This window comes from Cnephaeus nilssonii, assembly GCF_951640355.1.
Source record: "Cnephaeus nilssonii genome assembly, chromosome: 17".
In the NCBI taxonomy this organism is placed as follows: domain Eukaryota; kingdom Metazoa; phylum Chordata; class Mammalia; order Chiroptera; family Vespertilionidae; genus Cnephaeus; species Cnephaeus nilssonii.
Window position 1 is genome coordinate 29,355,546 of NC_137088.1, and position 20,642 is coordinate 29,376,187.

The 20,642-nt window shown below is 38.9% G+C and overlaps 1 protein-coding gene across 5 annotated transcripts in view; it reads right to left on the reverse strand.

Annotated features, from left to right (window-relative positions):
- STAG1 (STAG1 cohesin complex component) overlaps positions 1-20,642 on the reverse strand; it is a gene marked incomplete at its 3' end in the record, with an annotated part of 343,841 nt that overhangs the window by 146,778 nt on the left and 176,421 nt on the right. For all 5 annotated transcript variants that reach the window (XM_079794806.1, XM_079794805.1, XM_079794802.1 and 2 more), the window contains exon 7: positions 15,250-15,454. In XM_079794806.1, coding sequence (XP_079650932.1) covers positions 15,250-15,454 — 205 coding nt within the window. The remainder of the gene's footprint in view (positions 1-15,249; positions 15,455-20,642) is intronic.

The following is a 20,642-nucleotide window of genomic DNA, read 5'->3' on the forward strand; positions in this document are numbered from 1 at the left end:
GAAACTAGACCACCAACTTACACCATACACAAAAATAAACTCAAAATGGATCAAGGACTTAAACATAAGACAGGAAACCATAAAAATACTAGAGGAATCTACAGGCAGAAAAATCTCTGACATATGCCAAAAGAACTTCTTCACTGATACCGCTCCTAGCGCAATGGAAGCTAAAGATAAAATAAACAAATGGGATTACATCAAAATAAAAAGCTTTTGTTACAGCAACGGAAAACATCAATAAAACAACAAGAAAGCCCACTGCCTGGGAGAATATATTTGCCAATGATGTCAATGATAAGGGTTTAATCTCCAACATTTACAGGGAACTCATGCAGCTTAACAAAAAGAAGATAAACAACCCAATCAAAAAATGGGCAACTGATCTAAATAGACACTTTTCGAAAGAAGACAGAAGGAAGGCCAAGAGACATATGAAAACCTGCTCTAAATCACTAATCATCAGAGAGATGCAAATCAAAACAACAATGCGGTACCATCTCACACCTGTCAGAATGGCCATTATCAACAAGTCAACAAATGACAAGTGCTGGCGAGGATATGGAGAAAAAGGAACCCTCGTGCACTGCTGGTGGGAATGCAGACTGGTGCAGCCACTGTGGAGAACAGTATGGAGTTTCCTTAAAAAACTAAAAATAGAACTCCCATTTGACCCAGTGATCCCACTTCTAGGAATATATCCTAAGAAACTGTAAACATCAATCAGAAAGGATATATGCACCCCTATGTTCATAGCAGCACAATTCACCATAGCTAAGATTTGCAAACAGCCTAAGTGCCCATCAGCAGATGAGTGGATTAAAAAACTGTGGTACATCTACACAATGGAATACTATGCTGCGGTAAAAAAGAAGGAACTCTTACCATTTGCAACAATATGGGTGGAGATGGAGAACATTATGCTTAGTGAAATAAGCCAGGCAGAGAAAGATAAATATCACATGATCTCACTCATTTGTGGAATATAATGAACAACATAAACTGATGGGGGGAAAAATAGATCCAGAAACAGAGAAACATCAATCAGAATGTCAAACCTCAGGGAAGAAATTGTGAGGTAACCAGAAACCCAAGAATGCACGAGAACGCCTTTCCAGCCATGCTAAGCAATCATCAGATGACGGTAATTTTACCTGGGACAAGAGGGTAAGTATTTTGGACTTATGCTCCTGACCCTTCATGGGTACGACCCCTTAAGGGGGCTGATTCCCTGACTAATGTAGTTACCAATAATACTAAACACCTTGGTCATCCAGGAGGTCCATGGGTGGGGCAAGAAAGTATAAATACACAGGGGTCTCCACCCAGCTTCCCTTTTGTATGACAGAAAATCAAAACAATGCCCCTTTGTGTGTAGAATTAAAGAGAGGTTTCTGGCTTGTGAGGACACCAAAGAAAGGGTGTCACTACTATCACTATTTGCCCGCAGTAGAGGTGCAGAAAATGTAACTAAGACCTTGTCTATACAAAAAGAAATAGACAGCCAGTTTGAAAGGGAATTGCCATGGACTAGAACAAAGAATATCCTTACATAATATTATTCTACACTGTTATTAAAATTTTTCCCAGATTTGGATCACCCCCATTACTTATAATAGTTCCTCGCACCCATGGGGATAAAAAAAAAGTTTAAAAAATCATCTGTTTGGTGCTTGAGCCAAACGTAACACATCTCTAGATATTTTAGAATTACAACAGCATATTATACAATTATCCCAAACAAACTTACAAACTAATTCTTTGAATGTCTGGCAGCAATTTAAAAACTACATGAAAGGGTTTAATCCCTTCCACTGTGTAGAGGGCCCCCTGGGAAGGCACCTGAGCATTCTAAATTGGCCCCTCTTGCCCTCTTGGCCAAGAGGGACCCGCTTCTCACAATCCAATTGTCCACAGCTGTTGCCTGAGCTTCTGTTCATGCCAAGGTTGAAACCTCGTGATGGCTGGTACCATGGATCTGTCTCTCTCCCAGTGGGGTGAGCTGGGCCTCCTTGGAGAAGAAACCTGGGTTCCACAAGATATGTGATCAGTGCTGGGACCCTGCCAGCAGGCGAGGGGATCCCAAGGCAGGTGCTGGGCGTGGAGGCCATGGGGGCATAGGCGACCAAGAAGACAGAACTTAAGCTCACATCACCCTGCTTGGCCCTGGAGGATGGCTGGTTAGCCAGAGACGGGTAAGATTCCTCAGGGAAGGAACAACCTAAGATAGGCAGTCGCATAGGGGCCATCAGGAGAGAACTTGGGGGTCAACAGAGGTGGAGCACAGACCTTCAACCCCCCAAGTTTGCAGGGGCCTGAACCCTCAACCCTGCTGAGGGAGATCTCCTGCCCCCATGGCTGCTCAGCTTCACATGCCCAGCTCAAATCGGGACCCAGGTAACAGAGACTTGGCCGACAGCAGATGCCCTCTCACTGCAACAAGACTTGATGGAGATGTCTTGCACCCATGATCCGGGGAACTGGGGTCTATGATATCTAAATCCATCCTAGAACCAGGAATGCTCAGGGTCTACTCAGAAGGCAAATAATCCTCTCCACTAATATTTACAGGGTAAAACAAGATGGTTGTTAGAGTATTAAATTAGACAGTAAAATAGTAGTCAAGTTTTCAGACTAATTTAAATTGGCCAATCAAAATAAGCAAATACTCTAGAAAAATCAATTGTACTGGACAAAAAAGCTGTTCCTAAAGTGTTAACTAAAATTTTTATTGGTAGTTCATCTCATGGTAAAATTGCATAACATATAATGAACCTAAAGCAGTCACATTTTAGTGCAAAAAAGTAAAATTTAAAAGCTATCAAGATTACAGCATAAAATTTCCAAAAGCCTCCCAATATTTAAACCAAAAAAGGGGGGACAGTAGAAGAATATCATGTAAGGAAAAATATCCTGTAAATAAATTACATCTAGAAAATTTTTTCTTTAGAAAATTAACTTTCATTTGTAATGCTAACAGCAAGACACCCAGGTAAAACATACATGGTGTCAAAACAAGCCAAAGGAAAATCGTTTGGGAAAAAAAATGAAAAAGGATCGCAAGTCAAATTTATAGAAAATATTCCTTTATTAACTTTTGGTCGAGAATATGTTTGTATATTTTCAGAAAACAACTCCGAGACCATGTGGATTCCTGCAACAGAGAGGAATTGACAGGAGTGCTCCAGCCATGAAGACAGAAGAGAAACAGTCCAGAGATGGAAGACGCTGACCATGCCTTGCCATACTAGCAGTCAGCAGATATGCGTCACTGCAGATTGCCCAGACCAAACCAGAGAGGGTCGGACCTGCATTACCACCATTTGTCCACCATCCAGAACTGAAATATCATTGCTGTTATGTACACATAAACAACTGTTGGACATAGAAAAAAAAAGAAGAAGAAGAAATAAATAGCTATGTCTTTCAAGAGAGAAAATGATAACTGAGAGTTGCCTGGTGATTTGGACAATAAAAAGGTACTGCTTACCTTAAGAGCAAAGGCACTGAAGTGGTAGAGAGAGAAACCTGATTGGAGTGGGTTCAAAAGAGAGTAAGAGGAACCTTGGCCAGTGTGGCTCAGTTGGTTGGAGGGTTCTCCCATACATGAAAAGGGGTGGGTTTGATTCCTCAATCAGGGAACATGCCCAGGTTGCTGATTCAATCCCCTGTTGGGGTGCCTATAGGAGGCAATGTAATAAGAGATATGGATATAATAGAGGCCCAGTGCACGAATTCGAGCACAGGTGGGGGTCTGGCTGGCCCACCCCCCGATCAGGGTGTTGGGGGCCGACTGGGGGCGGGGCCAGCTTGGGGGGTGGGGCCGAGGGAGGTTGGCTGGCCGGTCCTGCCCGACTGGGCCAGTTGGCCGGCCACAGTGTGCGTCATAGCGATTGGTCGGTCAGGTCACTTGGCATATATATATATAGATGGATACAGCTGCACCTAGATAAGTAGGCTTAATTCTTAATCTCTTCTGTCTCTATTGATTGATGTTTCTCTCTCACATCCAAGTTTCTTTCTCTCTAAAAATAAAATACAGTTTTAAAAAGGGAGAATAGGAGGGGAGTGAGTAAAAATAGTGAATAGAAAAAATTCCTTGAGATTAGCAAAGGGAGAAATGGAATTGCAGCTAGAGGGATGTAAGAAAATAAGGGAAGGTATGATAATCTTACGTGTCAACTTGGCTATGTGATAGTATTTAATCAAACACTAACGTAGGTGTTATTGTAAATGTATTTTGTAGCTATGATTAGCATTCAGTTGATTTTTAAAAAAAAATATTTTATTGGTTTTTCACAGAGAGGAAGGGAGAGGGATAGAGAGCTAGAAACATCGATGAGAGAAACATCGACCAGGTGCCTCCTGCACGCCCCCTAGCAGGCATGTGCCCGCAACCAATGTACATGCCCTCGACCGGAATCGAACCCAGGACCTTCCAGTCCGCAGACTGACGCTCTATCCACTGAGCCAAACCGGTTTCGGCATTCAGTTGATTTTTAAAAAATGTATTTTTATTGATTTTAGAGAGAGAGGAAGGGAAAGGAGTAGGGAGAAACATAAATGTGAGAGAGGAACAAGGATCGGCTATCTCCTGTACACCCCTACTGGGGATCAAGCCAAAACCAGGGCCTGTGCCTTGACCAGGAACGGAACCGGCAACTATTTGGTGCATGGGATGATGCTCAACCAACTGAGCCACACTGGCCTGGGCAACATTCAGTTGATTTTAAGTAAAGGAGATTACCCTCAATACTGTAGTGGGCCTCATCCTATCAAATGAATGCCTTAAGAGCAAAAACTGAGTATTCCTGGAGAAGGAGTATCTGCCTCAAAACTGTACAACTCTTGCCTAAGTTTCTAGCCTGCTGGCCTGCTCTACAAATTTCAAATTTGCCAGTTCCCACAATTTCATGAGCCAATTCATTGAAGTTAATCTCCTTCTCCCAAACACATACACACACACACACACACACACACACACACACACACACACACACACCTATCTTAGTATGTATGTATGTATGTATGTATGTATGTGTGCGCGCGCAAATAAGTATATCTTCTATTGGTTCTGTGTTGGTGGAGAGCCCTAACTGATTAAGAATGTTTCTAAAAGATCAGAGCTGCAATAGCATATTAGTATAATGATAAATATTATCTAATAAAAGTGGGGAAATTGAAATCGGGAGAGAAAAAAACATCTTGGAGAGCAAAGTTCTTAAGGCAGTGAACAGGGATTAGATCCACTGCACAGGGTATGGACTGACCCTAGATAGAGGGCGCTGTAATAAGAGATATGGACACAGTTGCACCTAGATACTAGTAAGTAGGCTTAATCCTTAATCTCTTCTGTCTCTATTTAAGCAAGCTAGATAATCAGCTAAGAGGATACGAGATATTATAGGTTTAAGAAGGTATAAAATAATCTTATAAGAAAGTGGCAAATCCATGAAGTGGAATAGTGTAATAGGATTCCTAGGTAGCATTAAAGGTCCACTTGAGAGAAAAATGTAAAGCCCCAACATTATGATTATGTGTTTTTCATCAGCCACTTTCAGCTGCTTTGGTGCAGGTATGGAGTAGGACCATGATTATAAAAAATCTGAAGGACAGAATCTGAACTGAAGAAGTGAAGACATAAAGAGTATACTAAAACACTAAAAATATAGCATTAATGGATTTACAGTCCCAATAGAAGTAAAACATTACTGGAGCTGGAAACACAGAGGAAAAACACTGGAACAAAAGGAATTGGTTACCAGCAAATAAAATGGTTTAAATTAAGATTGTAGGCATTGAGGGTGAGGGTCAGGAAGAGAGAGAGAAACATCAATGTGAGAAAAATTGATCCTTTGCCTCACGCCCTGACCAGGGATCAAACCTGAAACCTAGGATGTGTCCTGACCGGGAATCAAACCTGCAACCTTTTGGTGCACGCGTGGGACAACGCTCCAATCCACTGAGCCACCGGCTAGGGTGACTCTTTTAAACAATATCTAACAATTTGCATTTATGTCTTTCTAAATATAAAAATGAAAACTTAAAAACTGCATTTATATTCAGTTGTATCTACTATACATTTGGAAACTATTACTGTACACCCTAGATATATGTTAGCTAATAGAACAAACTAAATCTGTAAGAGAGGTATAATTATATTTCTTCTTTGTTTAAAAAAAAAACTTATTTAAAGAAACAAAAAGGCTTACAACTTCTACTTTCTAAATAATAAAGATTTACCAATCCTTGTGCCTCTTAAAAACCCAACTATAATAAGGAAAAAACAATTTTCACCTTTAATAAATCAAGAGACAATACGTGCAACGCCAAATGACAATCTATACTAATAAAAGGGTAATATGCTAATTAGACCGGGAGACCTTCCAGATGTCCTTCCAGACAAAGCCATGGTGGCAGGGCCGAGGCAGAGGCAGTTAGGGGTGATCAGGCCAGTCGGGGGGGGGGAGACAGTTGGGGGCGAGCAGGCTGGTAGTGGGGGACAGTTGGGGGCGATCAGGCCAGTGGGGGGGCAGTTGGGGTGAGCAGGCTGGCAGGGGGGGGCAGTTGGGAATGAGCAGGCCGGCAAGGGGGGCAGTTGGGGGTGAGCAGGCCAGCAGACAGAGTGGTTAGGGACCATTAGGCAGGCAGGCAGGTGAGTGGTTAGGAGCCAGCAGTCCCGGATTACAGTCGGACATCCCCCAAGGGATTCCAGATTGGAAAGGGTGCAGGCCAGGCTGAGAGACACCCCCACCCCCTCGTGCACGAATTTTGTGCACCGGGCCACTAGTATATTAATATATGAATATGGAAAGCAGAATGATGAGCAGAGAGCACACAAATCAAACCAAATTATCAATAAGTGTGACAACTATTTCTAAAAGAAAAAAACCCACAAAACTATTTTGCTCTGTAGAACCCAGAAGCATTCAGGAATTAAAGTCCCTTATATAATACTAGAGGCCCAGTGCACGGATTCGTGCACATTGAATGGAAATTAGAAAGTGGTCAGTGGGGTGGGACTGGGTGAGATAGGCCAGACACGCCCTGGAGCCAACCTCCTGGAGTCCCTCCTGGGCCGGCGGCATCTGGGGTGGTGCTGGGACTCAAAGGGCGTCTGCAGAGTGAGCAGGGTCCCTCTGGCAGGTGGGGTCCCTCGGCCAGGCCTGAGGGGATCAGGCCAAAACCAGCAGTCCGACATCCCCTGAGGGGTCCTGGGGTGCAAGAGGGCATTCTGCAAAGTTGCTGTTGTTCAGCAGCTCCTGCATTGAGCATCTGCCCCCTGGTGGTCACTGCACAGCATAGCTACCGGTCGGACAGTCGCTTAGGCTTTTATATATATAGATGGTGTAGTATTTGCATATAACCTATCAACATCCTCCTGTATACTTCAAATCATCTCTAAATTACTTATAAGATTTAATACAATGTATGTTATGTAAACAGTTGTTTAGGAAATAATGAGAAGAAAAAAATGTTTGTACATGTTCAGTACATAGGCTCTACAAGTCAGCAACAACATAACATGGTTTTTTGAATATTTTCCATCCGTAGTTGGTTGAATCTGTGAATGCAGAACCTATGGATATGGAGGGTGAATTATATTATTTAAAAGTTCATACATGAAGTAATTATATATCTAAATATCCACTCCAGGCGTCCTCTAACTACGGCCCGCGGGCCACATGCGGGTGTTTTTGCTGTTTTGTTTTTTTACTTCAAAATAAGATATGTGCAGTGTGCATAGGAATTTGTTCATAGTTTTTTTTAAACTATAGTTCAGCCCTCCAACGGTCTGAGGGACAGTAAACTGGCCCTCTGTTTAAAAAGTTTGAGGACCCCTGATCCACTCGAACCTAGACAGTCAGGCAATTCCTCTACCACACACTCATCTTGGAAGTCCAGTAGTGCATTCCCTGAAGAAAATAAACCAGAGATTTGGAATTACAAGACACAGAGGAGGGATATATGTGAAGTGCAAAGTGTTAGGAGCTCCTTCACCCTGTCCAACACGCAAGTGGTAGAGAGCAACCAAACTTAAGTAAACTGAAAGATACTTTTGCAAAGAAACTAAACTTCCCCAGATAAAATAATTATCAATACCAAGTTTAGTCTACAATGAAAATGCTAGCTAACCACAGGACTACCATACAGTGATGTTCACTAAAGAAGCCTGAGCTCCAGCCCTACTCCATCAAACACAACACAACACAACACACACTCCTGACAATTAGCTTTTTAGTGTCTCAGTGTCAGCAATGACTAGAGAGACAAGAAAAAAATATTTGAGGAAAGTTCCCAACATGAACAACAGTGATAAAAGCAGAGAATCAGAAGAGGCCAGTGAGGGGAGCAGAAAAACATTTCACAGTAATAATTAACATTGTCAATGAGATAAGATATTAAAATCAATGGAACAAAGTTTTAAAAAAGGCTAGGAGAAAGAGAAAGAACTCTTAGAAAACTTAAAATAGCACTCCATATTAAGTTCAATAAAACACAGGGAAATGAGCAAAAGGAATCAGGACTCAAAAGCTGAGAAAAATACTTTAGAAAATATTCAATAATAAATTTTATATTGGATCAGACAATTATACATGAGGATATAATATACTTTTCAGGCATATAACATCTCAAATATATACTTCTCCAATACTGTTCTTCTCAAGAAGCTATAAAAAAAATATGCTACCCAAAAAGGAGAGAATAAATGAAAAAAGCAAGCAATCAAAAGATGACAGGGAATCCAACAAAAGGCAAAGGATCCAAACAATCGCAGAAAATTAAATAACTTAAAAGACATCTAGAGTTTAGAAAATGAGGCAGCCATATTAAACATAATCATAAAAATTTAAAAGCAAAGAAAATGCATGTCACAAAACTGATTATAACATCCTATTATTTATTTAAAAATAAAACAAAAAAATCATCACAAATGTGCACATGAGAAAAAAAACTTAATACCAACATGATATCGCAATTATGAGGTGGTCTGAATATGGCTAATTTTTATTTTTGTATGTTTTTTCCTTTTCTGAAATCTCAAAAATTTCTTTACAAAAACCCTCAAAAGAAAGCTAATTTCCATACCTGATGATAAAAAGTAAAAGAGATAATTCAAAAAAAAAAAATAATAGTTCTTTAAAACTAGAAAATTTTAAATTTTACTTTAGATAGCCATACTTACAGATTTGAAAGAGTAATTGCATTCTTAAAGTTTAATGTATTTTATCAGTACAGTTATATGATGTAGTGACATTTTGCAAATTTGCTTAATTATGGGCATTAGTCCCATGAGAACACCAAAAGGCTACTATATACAAAAACTCTAGTAAACTGAAAAAAAAGTGTTACATGTACTGGGGGAGTGGGAAAAAAAAAAAAGGTGATTAAAAAAAAAAGTAATAATGAGAAGGTAAGACTCTAGAAAAATATATTTTGTGGTGATATCCAGAAATGAAATTAATATATAGTTAAAAATCAATACAGTGCTCTAACGTGAAGATTGTTTACAATGATAATTACAATACTTCTTGAGATTCATCTCTACATATAAAAGCCTAATATGCTAATTGTCCCTCCGACTTGTTTGACCAGTCGCTATGATGCGCACTGACGACCAGGGGGCAGACGCTCCAACTGGTAGGTTAGCTTGCTGCTGGGGTCCGGACGATCGGGACTGGGTGAGTCAGGCTAGACATGCCCTGGAGCCCTCCTGCGGTCCCTTCCCCACCCAATTGTGCAATGGTGGGGTCCCACGGCCTGGCCTGCACCCTCTCACAATCTGGGACCCCTTGGGGGATGTCGGAGAGCCAGTTTCGGCCCGATCCCCGCAGGCCGAGGGACCCCACTGGTGCATGAATCCATGCACTGGGCCTCCAGTATCAAAAATAAATTCTAGGCTAAAAAAATAGGTAAGAAACATAAAATATAAAGACAAGGAGAGATTAGATTATCTATACTTTATAGTCTGTTCTTTAATGATGACAGAATGAGCTAAATTTTTCAGGGATAACCGTATATTCTAGATAACCAGAAATATTATGTCTGGTTAAGACATAAATATCTTACTGATTTAAAAGTACAATTTGGAACCTGAGAGCCAACAACTAAGTAAAATGAAAATTCATGCTGTTAGTTTTCTTAATAGGAGTTTTGATACAACTAATTTATTTACTTGTTTATTTCTAATTTCCCACTTGTAATGTCTTTTATTACAAAAATAGAGTAGGTGTTTAATAAATTTTAAGTAAAAACATGAATGAATGAAACACTTCAAACACGATTAGCTCTTTATGTCTTTACTGAATAATATCAGTAGCTTACTAAATGTCTGGCACCGATCCAAACACGCCTAATTTATTTTAATAAGGTAGCTATCATTATCTTCTCCACTTAGCATATAATGAAAATGAGGCCACCAGATAAGTTTTTTTTTAATATATTTTATTGATTTTTTACAGAGTTGAAGAGAGAGGGATAGAGAGTTAGAAACATCGATGAGAGAGAAACATCGATCAGCTGCCTCTTGCACACCCCCTACTGGGAATGTGCCCGCAACCAAGGTACATGCCCTTGACCGGAATCGAACCTGGGACCCTTGAGTCCACAGGCCGACGCTCTATCCACTGAGCCAAACCGGTTTCAGCCACCAGATAAGTTAAGGACTTGTCCAAGTAACTCAGCTAATAATCGGCATATAGGGATATGGATCCAGACAGTCTGGCCCAGAACCCATTCTATGAACCACTGTATTACATGGTTTAAGGAACTGAAGGCCAAAGGAAAAAAAGTCAATTTACTAAGGTCGAATGATTTTCAGTCTATGAATGAAGAACAGAGCAATTTCATACATGATATTTTTTCTCAGAAATCCAAGGATGTTGACTTGGTAAAGAATGTTAATTAATAATAAATATTATGTCAATGTAAAATCAACCATATGTCAACATAGTACTGTTTAACAATAAGGTATGCAGGAATGTTTACTTTCCCAAGAGTGAGAGTGACCTACTGGTAAAGATTAGCCTCCTGGCATGGCATAGGCCACTTGACTATCATATGACAATCTTACTCACATTTTCTAGTTATTTTCCAAAATTCACTTTAGAAAAACAGAAGAGACTCAATCACCATGCCATTATTTTTAAAAATATGTTTGTATTGATTTTTAGAGAGAGTAGAAGGGAGACGGATATAGAAATATCAATGAGAAAGAAACATCTATTGGCTGCCTCCTGCATACCCCCTAACTGGGGACTGAGCCTGCAACCCAGGCATGTGCCTGACTGGGAATAAAATAGGTGGCCTTGATTCATTGCTTGACGCCCAATCACCGAGCCACACCAGTGGGCACTATGCCATTATTAATATCAGTTTTGTATTCTTAATCCCTTAATCCCTTTTTTCAAATTAGCATTTTCAACTAAGAAGTGAGAGGTAGTCAATATTAATTTATTTGTAACATCATAGAAAATTATGTAGGTGATAAAATAGCAAAAAACAAAAAATTTAAAGCAACATTATTCATCTTGCAAGCTGCCATCTAAAAAATATTTGAAGTAAACAACTTGTAAAGTATTGGTATACATTTTAAAAGCAAACACCTAAGGATAATATAATTATAAATAGGAAAAATAGATTCATTGAGTAGAATTTTCTTCATAATACCAATTAACAAAGTGGCAACACACAAAAAAAATCGTATCCATTTTTGACCTTGGGAAAAAATTTTTCTCAGGTAAGTTTCACCTAATTGGGTGAAAAAAAAATGTGCCTAGTCTCTGATTTTAAATTTGCCAAAATAACAATAACAATACTACTTATATAAATTAAACCCACAAACTATGTTCTAATATGTCCGAGATAACTATTTAGAATAGAAATAAGGACATTTAATTCTGAAGATTAATAGTTAATGAAAACCGTATTATAAGGTGAAGCTTCTTTATTAAAATGGGTCAAAAATAAATAGAAAGTATGTTTTAAATTTCCAATCGAAAGTACAGAAAAATGTAACAAAAATATGCTATAAAATTTAATTGCTAATAGTCTGTTTCAATGTAATGGTAAAGAGAATTCAAAAAAGGGGAAAAAGCACTGTTTACCCACAATAAAAAAAATACACTACTTATAATTGTGGAATAGACCTAATGTACTACAGGATAAAAAATTTTAATGGAAATGTGGTAAAAGTACAATTAAATGCAATGCATAACAGTGAAATTGGGACACATTATTTAATTGATAATAAGAAAATGGGGTATTTGGAAACAGATTAAAAGTATTACTGATAAGACCACTGTGGTGACTTATGAAGCTCTGGAACTCATCACATCTGTATCCTACAGAACTAACCTGATTGTCTCTCTTCTCAGCTAAGATATAAGCAATGTCAAGGAGCATTTTATTCCAAAGCCGATAATCATATCTGGCCATAACTGCTTTGTAACTGTCCATGCACATAGTCTTTGAAGCAGAGGATTAAATGTTCCTGCCCATTTTATCTAGTCCCCAAGACTCGTCCTGCAAAGTGAATAAAAATGATTATCTTTTAATCTACCCCTTGAACACACATACCATAAAGAAAAAAACAAACAAAAAACAAAGAAGAGGGCAAAGATGAGAACAGAAATCCTTGAAAAGATAGATAATTATTACCCACCCTGGAATTAAGTTCTCAACAAGAAGATCTCTGTGCTTTGTTGAAGTGCAGGGTGACTGATATGTCTCACATTTTATAAAACTGAGTCTTGGAATGTATAATCATTAACACAGACACACGGAAATTACAGTAATATTTTGAAGTAAATTTGAGGATGACTTGAAAAATGGTTTTAGCTTTTAAAAAAGCAGTATAAATATAATGATCTGTTTTTCTTGATATCTGATTTAGAAAAGTAATTTCAAATTCAAATAAGCTAGATAATCATATAAAAATAGCACTTAGGTAAGACAAAATAAGAGCATTCATCAAGCAGTTTTTTTAAAAAGCTATCATGATCACAGGTAAATTGTGCAAAGAGAAAGACAGAAGGAGGCACTGGAAGGAGGAGGGAGCTACTCAACTCATAGGGAACAGGAGGAAAGCCATAATTAAAATATATTTAAGTAGATGTAAAATTAGGATATGTATATAACCAAAGGAATAAATATAGGGAAAAACAATACAATAATAAAAGTCACCGAAAACGTGCCAATGGAAAGGAGAACTGAAAAGGACCATCATAAAGTAGGTGATAAATACTTCATTGACATGGCAGTGAAGAACAAATGCAAATGAAATAAAGTGCATTTTACAGGAAATTCAAACGTTTTAAAAGTAAAAATATTCTGCATATTTCTACAATATATAGTTCTTTCTCTCGTTGTCTTAAATAGAGTATGTGACATATATTTAATCTTTTATACAAAATGCACGTGGCTTTCTGATTAAAGAGAGGTAGCTTGCCCCTACAGAAGCCCCAAGATTGATCTCTATTTTGATATCTGTAAATCATTTTTTGTCCTCTTTTTTTTTGTTATGAATTATCATTTCACAATTGTATCAGAAAGATGGCATCTCATGTTTGCTTAATTTTTTATAACAGCAACTCTGGCTATTCAGAATCAATTTCTATTTTATGTTTAAGTTTGCTTATTTCCAATCACTGAATTTGCTATCCATCTGACAACCAGCTGAATGGACATTCTATACATAGATAGAAGAAAGTAAGATGAAAAGTAAATAGAAAATATAAAAAAAATACCAAATGCAGAAAATACTAAAAGTCATGAAATTAGAAAGAAAAGAATGCATCATATAAGATACTTTTTAATAATAAATAATATATAGTAACTTTAAAAAAAGATCTCTTTTTCTTCCTAATAATGAGAAAGAAGATACTCTCAAGAAACAGAATAAACTGTTTGATGTTTGTTCTGTACAGGAAAATTTCAACAATAAATTGGTTTTATTTTACCTTTTTAAAAAAGATAAAATTGGGTATAAGGTATTTTCCTAATAATGAGCAAAAGGATACCCTTAAAAAAACACACCAAAACCAACTATGTTTCATGTTGTTTCTTATAGAACTGTAACTCAGAATAATGGACACTAACAGAATAGATGAACTAAACTACACTGAGAAAGGGGGGTGGGGGGGAGTATTGGTAACTCATAACAGTTAAAGCAAAAAAAAAAGTCAAAATATTAAATCAGGGGTTTGCAATATGTAGTCACCAAGATATCAGCATAACCTAGAAACCTGTTAAACCCTGTAGATGATTCTACTGCATGCTAAAATTTACAAATCAATGCTTTAATTATATTAGATAAATGAGAAATCTAAATGCCAGATGAATAGTAATGAAGTGAAACTAAATCTAGCTTTTGTTCTGATAATGTATGAGATGAATATAAACAAAGTTACTGCTACTAAAAAAAATGTAATTTGGGAGTATTTAAATATCTGTGCATGTACAAACACACACAGACACACTCTGTATCATAAGTGAAAAAGAATAGTCATTTTAGGTAAGCACAGTTAAAGTAGTTGAAGGAAAACAGAACAATTACAAAATTACCTTGTTATGGAAAAAAAAAACAAGGAAAAAAATTGATGTACTTGGCTGAGATGTTATCTAGATAATTATAAGATGAAAGTAAAAGTGAAAACTATAAACTATCAGTTATTCAGATTATCTACAGTCTACATAAATGAACTGTTTTGAGAGACATTACATTCAGATATGCTTAGGGTAGTATAGTACTATAAATAGGAAGAAAGCCAGCTAGGTAACAATTACATTATAATTAGATGGAATTGTTTTCAATATATAAACAAATAAATATGTACACACTTATGCACAATAACAATGAGCAATAAAACAATGTAAGTAAAAAAAATACTATGAATTTGAAATTTCAACTATTATTATTTGGGGTTATCAAAGAATATGGCCTATTAGATTCCTAAAATTTCTTTAATTATAAAAGAAGAATAAAGGAAAATAAATTCAGAGAGATATTTGTTGACATTTGCCAGAAATTTTCATTCTCAAGGCTATCAAATGCTAGTTATCAAAATAGGCATATATTTTACCTGAACAGATTAACACAAACCATTCAGATGAATTTGAAAGGGAGAGAAATGATATTTTTCAGGAGCACAGTAATAATTTTAAATTAATATTTAACTTGAAGGTTTAAATAGAATAGAACATATTTAATAAAACTAAATGAAAAGGAAATAAAATGTTGTTACTCACCAGCAAGGGTGCTTGTATGCCTAAAAGCTCTGACCTGGGAGTCTGACAAACCAGTCAAAAGGGAGATTACTGTGTCCATCATATACTCATCATAAATTATGCTATACTGACACTGTCGAATCAGGACGCCAATAAATTCACAAAAGTTTGAACGAAATTTTTTCCACTGAGGTCCAGGCATGGTAAGGGGATAATCACCACTGTCCTAAAAGGGATAAAAATAACATATTAAATATAACATTTGATATTAATTTGAACGTTTATTTTTTCTTCCTACCTGTAAAGGGACCTTTTTCTCAAAGTAAATGTGGAGATAACTTACACAGGTACATTGACAGCTTTATCTTTTTTGTTTATTTTTATCATCTACAACTAATTCTTAATGTACTCAAAATTATTACTTAGACCCAGTATTGAATTGTTTTAAGCCATTCATCTAAAATAATAGTTCCAGCCGAAACCGATTTGGCTCAGTGGATAGAGCGTTGGCCTGCGGACTCAAGGGTCCCAGGTTCGATTCCGGTCAAGGGCATGTACCTTGGTTGCGGGCACATCCCCAGTAGGGGGTGTGCAAGAGGCAGCTGATCGATGTTTCTCTATCATCGATGTTTCTAACTCTCTATCCCTCTCTCTTCCTCTCTGTAAAAAATCAATAAAAATAAATAAAAAAATAAAAATAAAAAAATAAAAATAAAATAATAGTTCCATTTTGTTGCATTTGGGTCTTAGTTGAGATAATTTGAAGCAGAAAACAAAAATAATTAGAGAAGTTTAGATAAAAAAGGTTATTTGCCATTGAATTCAGATCAAAGTATTCATGATACCTATGTTATGCATCTTTCAATTACTTTAATAGAATTTTTAATTGAAAATTTCAAAAGTATAAACTTTTTAGCCTTGGTTGGTGTGGCTCAGTTGGTTAGAGCGTTGTCCCCTGCACCAAAAGGTTGCCGGTTCTATTACCGGCATGTTCAGGAGACAACTGATTGATGTTTCTCTTTCACATTAATGTTTTTCTCTCTTTTTCTCTAAAAATCAATAAAAACATATCCTCGGTTGAATTATTTAAAAAAAAGAAAAATATAAAAAATGGTAAAGAAAGATGGAAAAAGTCTAGGTGTTTGCTCTATTGAAGTGGAACCAACCATGTACTATCTACTCATACATTTATTTTGCATGAGACAAACTCCTGTGAATTTAAAGTCACTATTGACCAGACTTTCTGTTACAGACAAATGCAGCTTCCTATTTATAGTAAAATTATGAACAGTGGAGAAAGATGGATTATTCAATAAATGATTTTGGTAAAACTAGCTGTTCATTATAAAAAAACAAGATAGCCCTAGATGGTTTTGCTCAATGGATAGAGCATGGGCCTGTGGACCAAAGGGTCCTGGGTTTGATTCCAGTCAAGGGCACATGCCCAGAATGCAGGCTTGATCTCAGTAGGGGGCGTGCAGGAGGCAGCTAATCAATGATTCTTTCTCATTATTGATGTTTCTATCTCTCTCTCCCTCTCTGAAATCAATAAAAATATATATAAAAAAAGAAAAAACAAGATATGCATTGCACCTTACACCAAAATAAATTCCTAATGAACCACAACACTTTAAAATATTCAACCAAAAAAGAAATTGCAGAAAACATGGGAGAATATTCTTAGAGTAGGGAAGTATTTTTCTAAATACAATACAAAAACCAGAAATTCTAAAAGACCAACAAATTCATCCAAAATAAAAGTAATTTTTGTATTACAGAGAGTATTTCTCTTGTTGTTCAGGCCTGCAGGAGATGACCCTTAACTGTTGGGGGAAGAGTAAGAAGGCCAGATCACTTCTTTATATCTTTATCTCCTACAAATCTGATGGGAGGTCAGCAAACTGAGTCACTACACCATAGCACAGGCAAAGAACCCCTGCAGCTCGGAGAAGGGTAGAAGAAAAAAAAATCCATTACCTGGGGAAGAAAAGAAAAAACCCTATACCAATACCAAAGGGGTCTGCTAGCACTGAGAGGACAGAAACATGGTCCCACCCTGTTATAGGAAGGAGGGATACAAAATCTGAGAAAGTCCCCCAGTGGCTCCAAGTACACAAGGCATGCTTACAATTTAGGCAAGACTAGGACAGATAATCCACATGCCCTCATTTTAATACCAGTCTACCACTAGAAGGAGGGGCAAAAGTGCTCTGTGGCACAGGAGTGCATAGAGAGCTGAAAGCTGAGGGTGTACCAGGAACACTGAAAACAAACAAAACAAAACAAAAAATGCTCTGGTATCCTAAGCACAACAGTACCAACCACTAGAGAAATCTGAACTCTGTAGTACACTGAGGATAATGAACACATGCACAGCTCAATTCCTAACTAGACTGATAATGTATACCTTTTTAATTTTTGTAGCACATGCAAATATTGTGATTAAGAGGAAAAAGAAAGGAAAAGTCTCCCATATCCACTTCAAGACAGTTTCTTGCTTTATTCTAATACTAGAGGCCCAGTGCACGACAAATTCGTGCACAGCCAGGGGGAGGGGATGCGGAAGGTTGGCCGGCTGGCCCCGCCCCTGATCAGGGTGGGGGGCTGATACGGGGCTGGGCTGGCCGGGGGGGGAGGGGCCCCGATCAGGCCGGTTGGCCGCTGCAGTGCGCGTCATAGCGACCGGTTGTTCTGTCATCTGGTCACTTGGCTTTTATATATATAGACTAGTTATAAATTTCTCCTTGTTAGTTAATGACAAGTAATAGGTATTGAAAACTAACTCTCTTCACAAAACAGTAATGTCTTCTTTTTAGGAGAGCTAAGAAAACACAGTAATAATAAAGGCAATCAAGGCCATGACCCAGTGACTCAGTTGGTTGGAGTGTTGTCCTGTACACCAAAACATTGCAGGCTCGATTCTGGGTCAGAGCACAAACCTAGGTGGTGGGTTCAATCCCAGTCAGGGCACATACCAGAGGGAAGTAATAGATGTTTCTCTCTCTCTTTCTCTCTCCCCCCTCCATTCCCCTTCTTCCCCCTGTCCCTCCCTCTCTAAAATAAATAAAAAACATATTCTCAGGTGAGGATAAAATAAAAAGATAACCAAGTAGCCTAAATGCCTTATCTATAATTAATATTTAAGTTCTTTAAGGGCAGTATTGTTATGACACTTTGCACAATAAATTTTTTTAATAAACTAGTGAAAAAGTAATCCATATAAAATAAGAAACAGGCATAGAAATGTAGAAAGAAGCTTACAGTAGGAAAAATATCAGTTAGAAATCTGTAAAAAAACATAATATAGAACAAACCAAATAGGTCTAGTAAGAAAGCAATTCCCCCAAGTATGTTTAGGCAAATACAAGGGGAGAAATCTGCATGCAGCTAAGTACAATATAGTTAGCATTTATATGACATGCACTTTTCACATATATAATCTTGTATTATCAATACACTGTGATGGCTATCTATATATATATAATAGAGAAATAGGCAAATTATCTGGGGACGCTGTCACATCACAACTGTTCACAGGGTGAGCTGGGCTGCGGGGCCGCAGGGCGGGACTCCAGGTCTAATGTGATTTTCGTTCTGCCCAGGCAGATTCCCCCGCGGCCCCGCAGCCCAATCCCAACGCCGACCTGGGGTTTACTAAACTTTACTGGAGCTGCTCCCCACACCCCTACCCCCTGCCCCCTGCCCCAGGACTGCGCTGCCCGCAGCAGAGCTCCCTGGCAGCCTCCTGACTGGTGGGCAGCCGGGGAGAAGTGAGTGGGGCTAGGGCTGCAGGGAGCCACGGAGGGGCTGGGCAGCCGGAGCCAAGTTCCCGGCAGCGGTCTGAGGAGAGTGCCTGACAGGAGCCCAGACTGCAAAGAAGGAAGAGGAAACGGGCACGGGGAGCTCTTCCAATGCCCCTGTACGAACACCCTACCCCAGCCCCCGAACCCGTGAGCACACACAGCTGCGAAAGAATGGCGCCAAGAGGGAAGGATTGACAGTTACTCCCCCTTGGGCCTCACTGCCCCCGTAGCGCCCCCCTAACTTCCTGCCGCCCCCCCACCCAGCGCCTCCAGGGAAGACCACTGCTACAGGGCTGCTGGCCAGAGCCCACCCCTCCGAGGCTTGCAGAACCCTCTACAAAGCTTCCATAGCTAAGTCCCAGGAAACAATCATGCCCTCCTCCCCTAATCAGCACCTGCTACCTGTGAGGGTATCTGTGGGCTTAAAAATAACAATCCCTTCCCGTTTAGACATCACTTACTTGATGAAACATTTCTAGGTTTATTAGCTCAGAACCTCCTGACAACCCAGTGAGGTAGGCGGAGAAGAGATTACAATTCCCATGGGATATGCATATGTATTCAGAAATGAAGCTCAGAGAGGACAAGTGTCAAGCCCAGTGGTTCCCAAGGTGCAGCACACGCCCCACAGGGGGGCAATTTGAGAATGAGTTAACAGTGAATTTTTTGCATTGCTTATGGTTCTAGGGGGCCTCATCTACAGAGTATCCTATATAATAAAAGCCTAATATGCAAATGACCAAATGGTGGAATGACTGGTCACTATGATGCGCACAGACCACCAGGTGGGATATCCCAAGAGAAGAGTAAGTAAGAAGAGTTAAATGCTCAAAGGGATTGACATTAAGGTACTCTTCACTGATTTTGTTCACTTTGTAAGTTTCATATGATCAATGCAATGGATTCAGGGTATAAACTATTTTTAACTCTTTACAAAGACTTCTGGAGAAAACATAAAAATCATAATCAAATAAATATATATTCATAAATGAATAACAACAAACTGTGGCAGTACTGGCACTTGCCAAAGAAGCTCTTCTTAGACCATTATAAAAGTTAAAGCCATGACAATCTAATGATGTCTGACAAGAAATTGATTTAGTAGTATGTACATCCTATCTAACAAAAGAGTAATATACAAATTGACCATCACTCCAACACACAAGATGGCTGCCCCATGTGGACACAAGATGGCCACCACAAGATGGCTAGCTGGGGAGGGCAGTTGGGAGGGACCAGGCCTGCAAGGGAGGGCCATTGGGGGCAATCAAGCCTGCAAGGGAGGGCAGTTAGGGGTGACCAGGCCGGCAGAGGAGGGAAATTGGGGGTGACCAGGCCTGCAGGGAAGGGCAGTTAGGGGTGACCTGGCCTGCAGGGGAGGGCAGTTAGGGGTGACCAGGCCTTCAGGGGAGGGCAGTTAGGGGCAAACAGGCTGGCAAGGGAGCAGTTAGGCATCAATCAGGCCGGCAGGGGAGTGGTTAGGGGGTGATCAGGCTGGCAGGCAGAAGCGGTTAGGGGCAATCAGGAAGGCAGGTAGGCGAGCAGTTGGGAGCCAGCAGTCCTGGATTGTGAGAGGAATGTCCGACTGCCCGTTTAGGCCCGATCCTACCG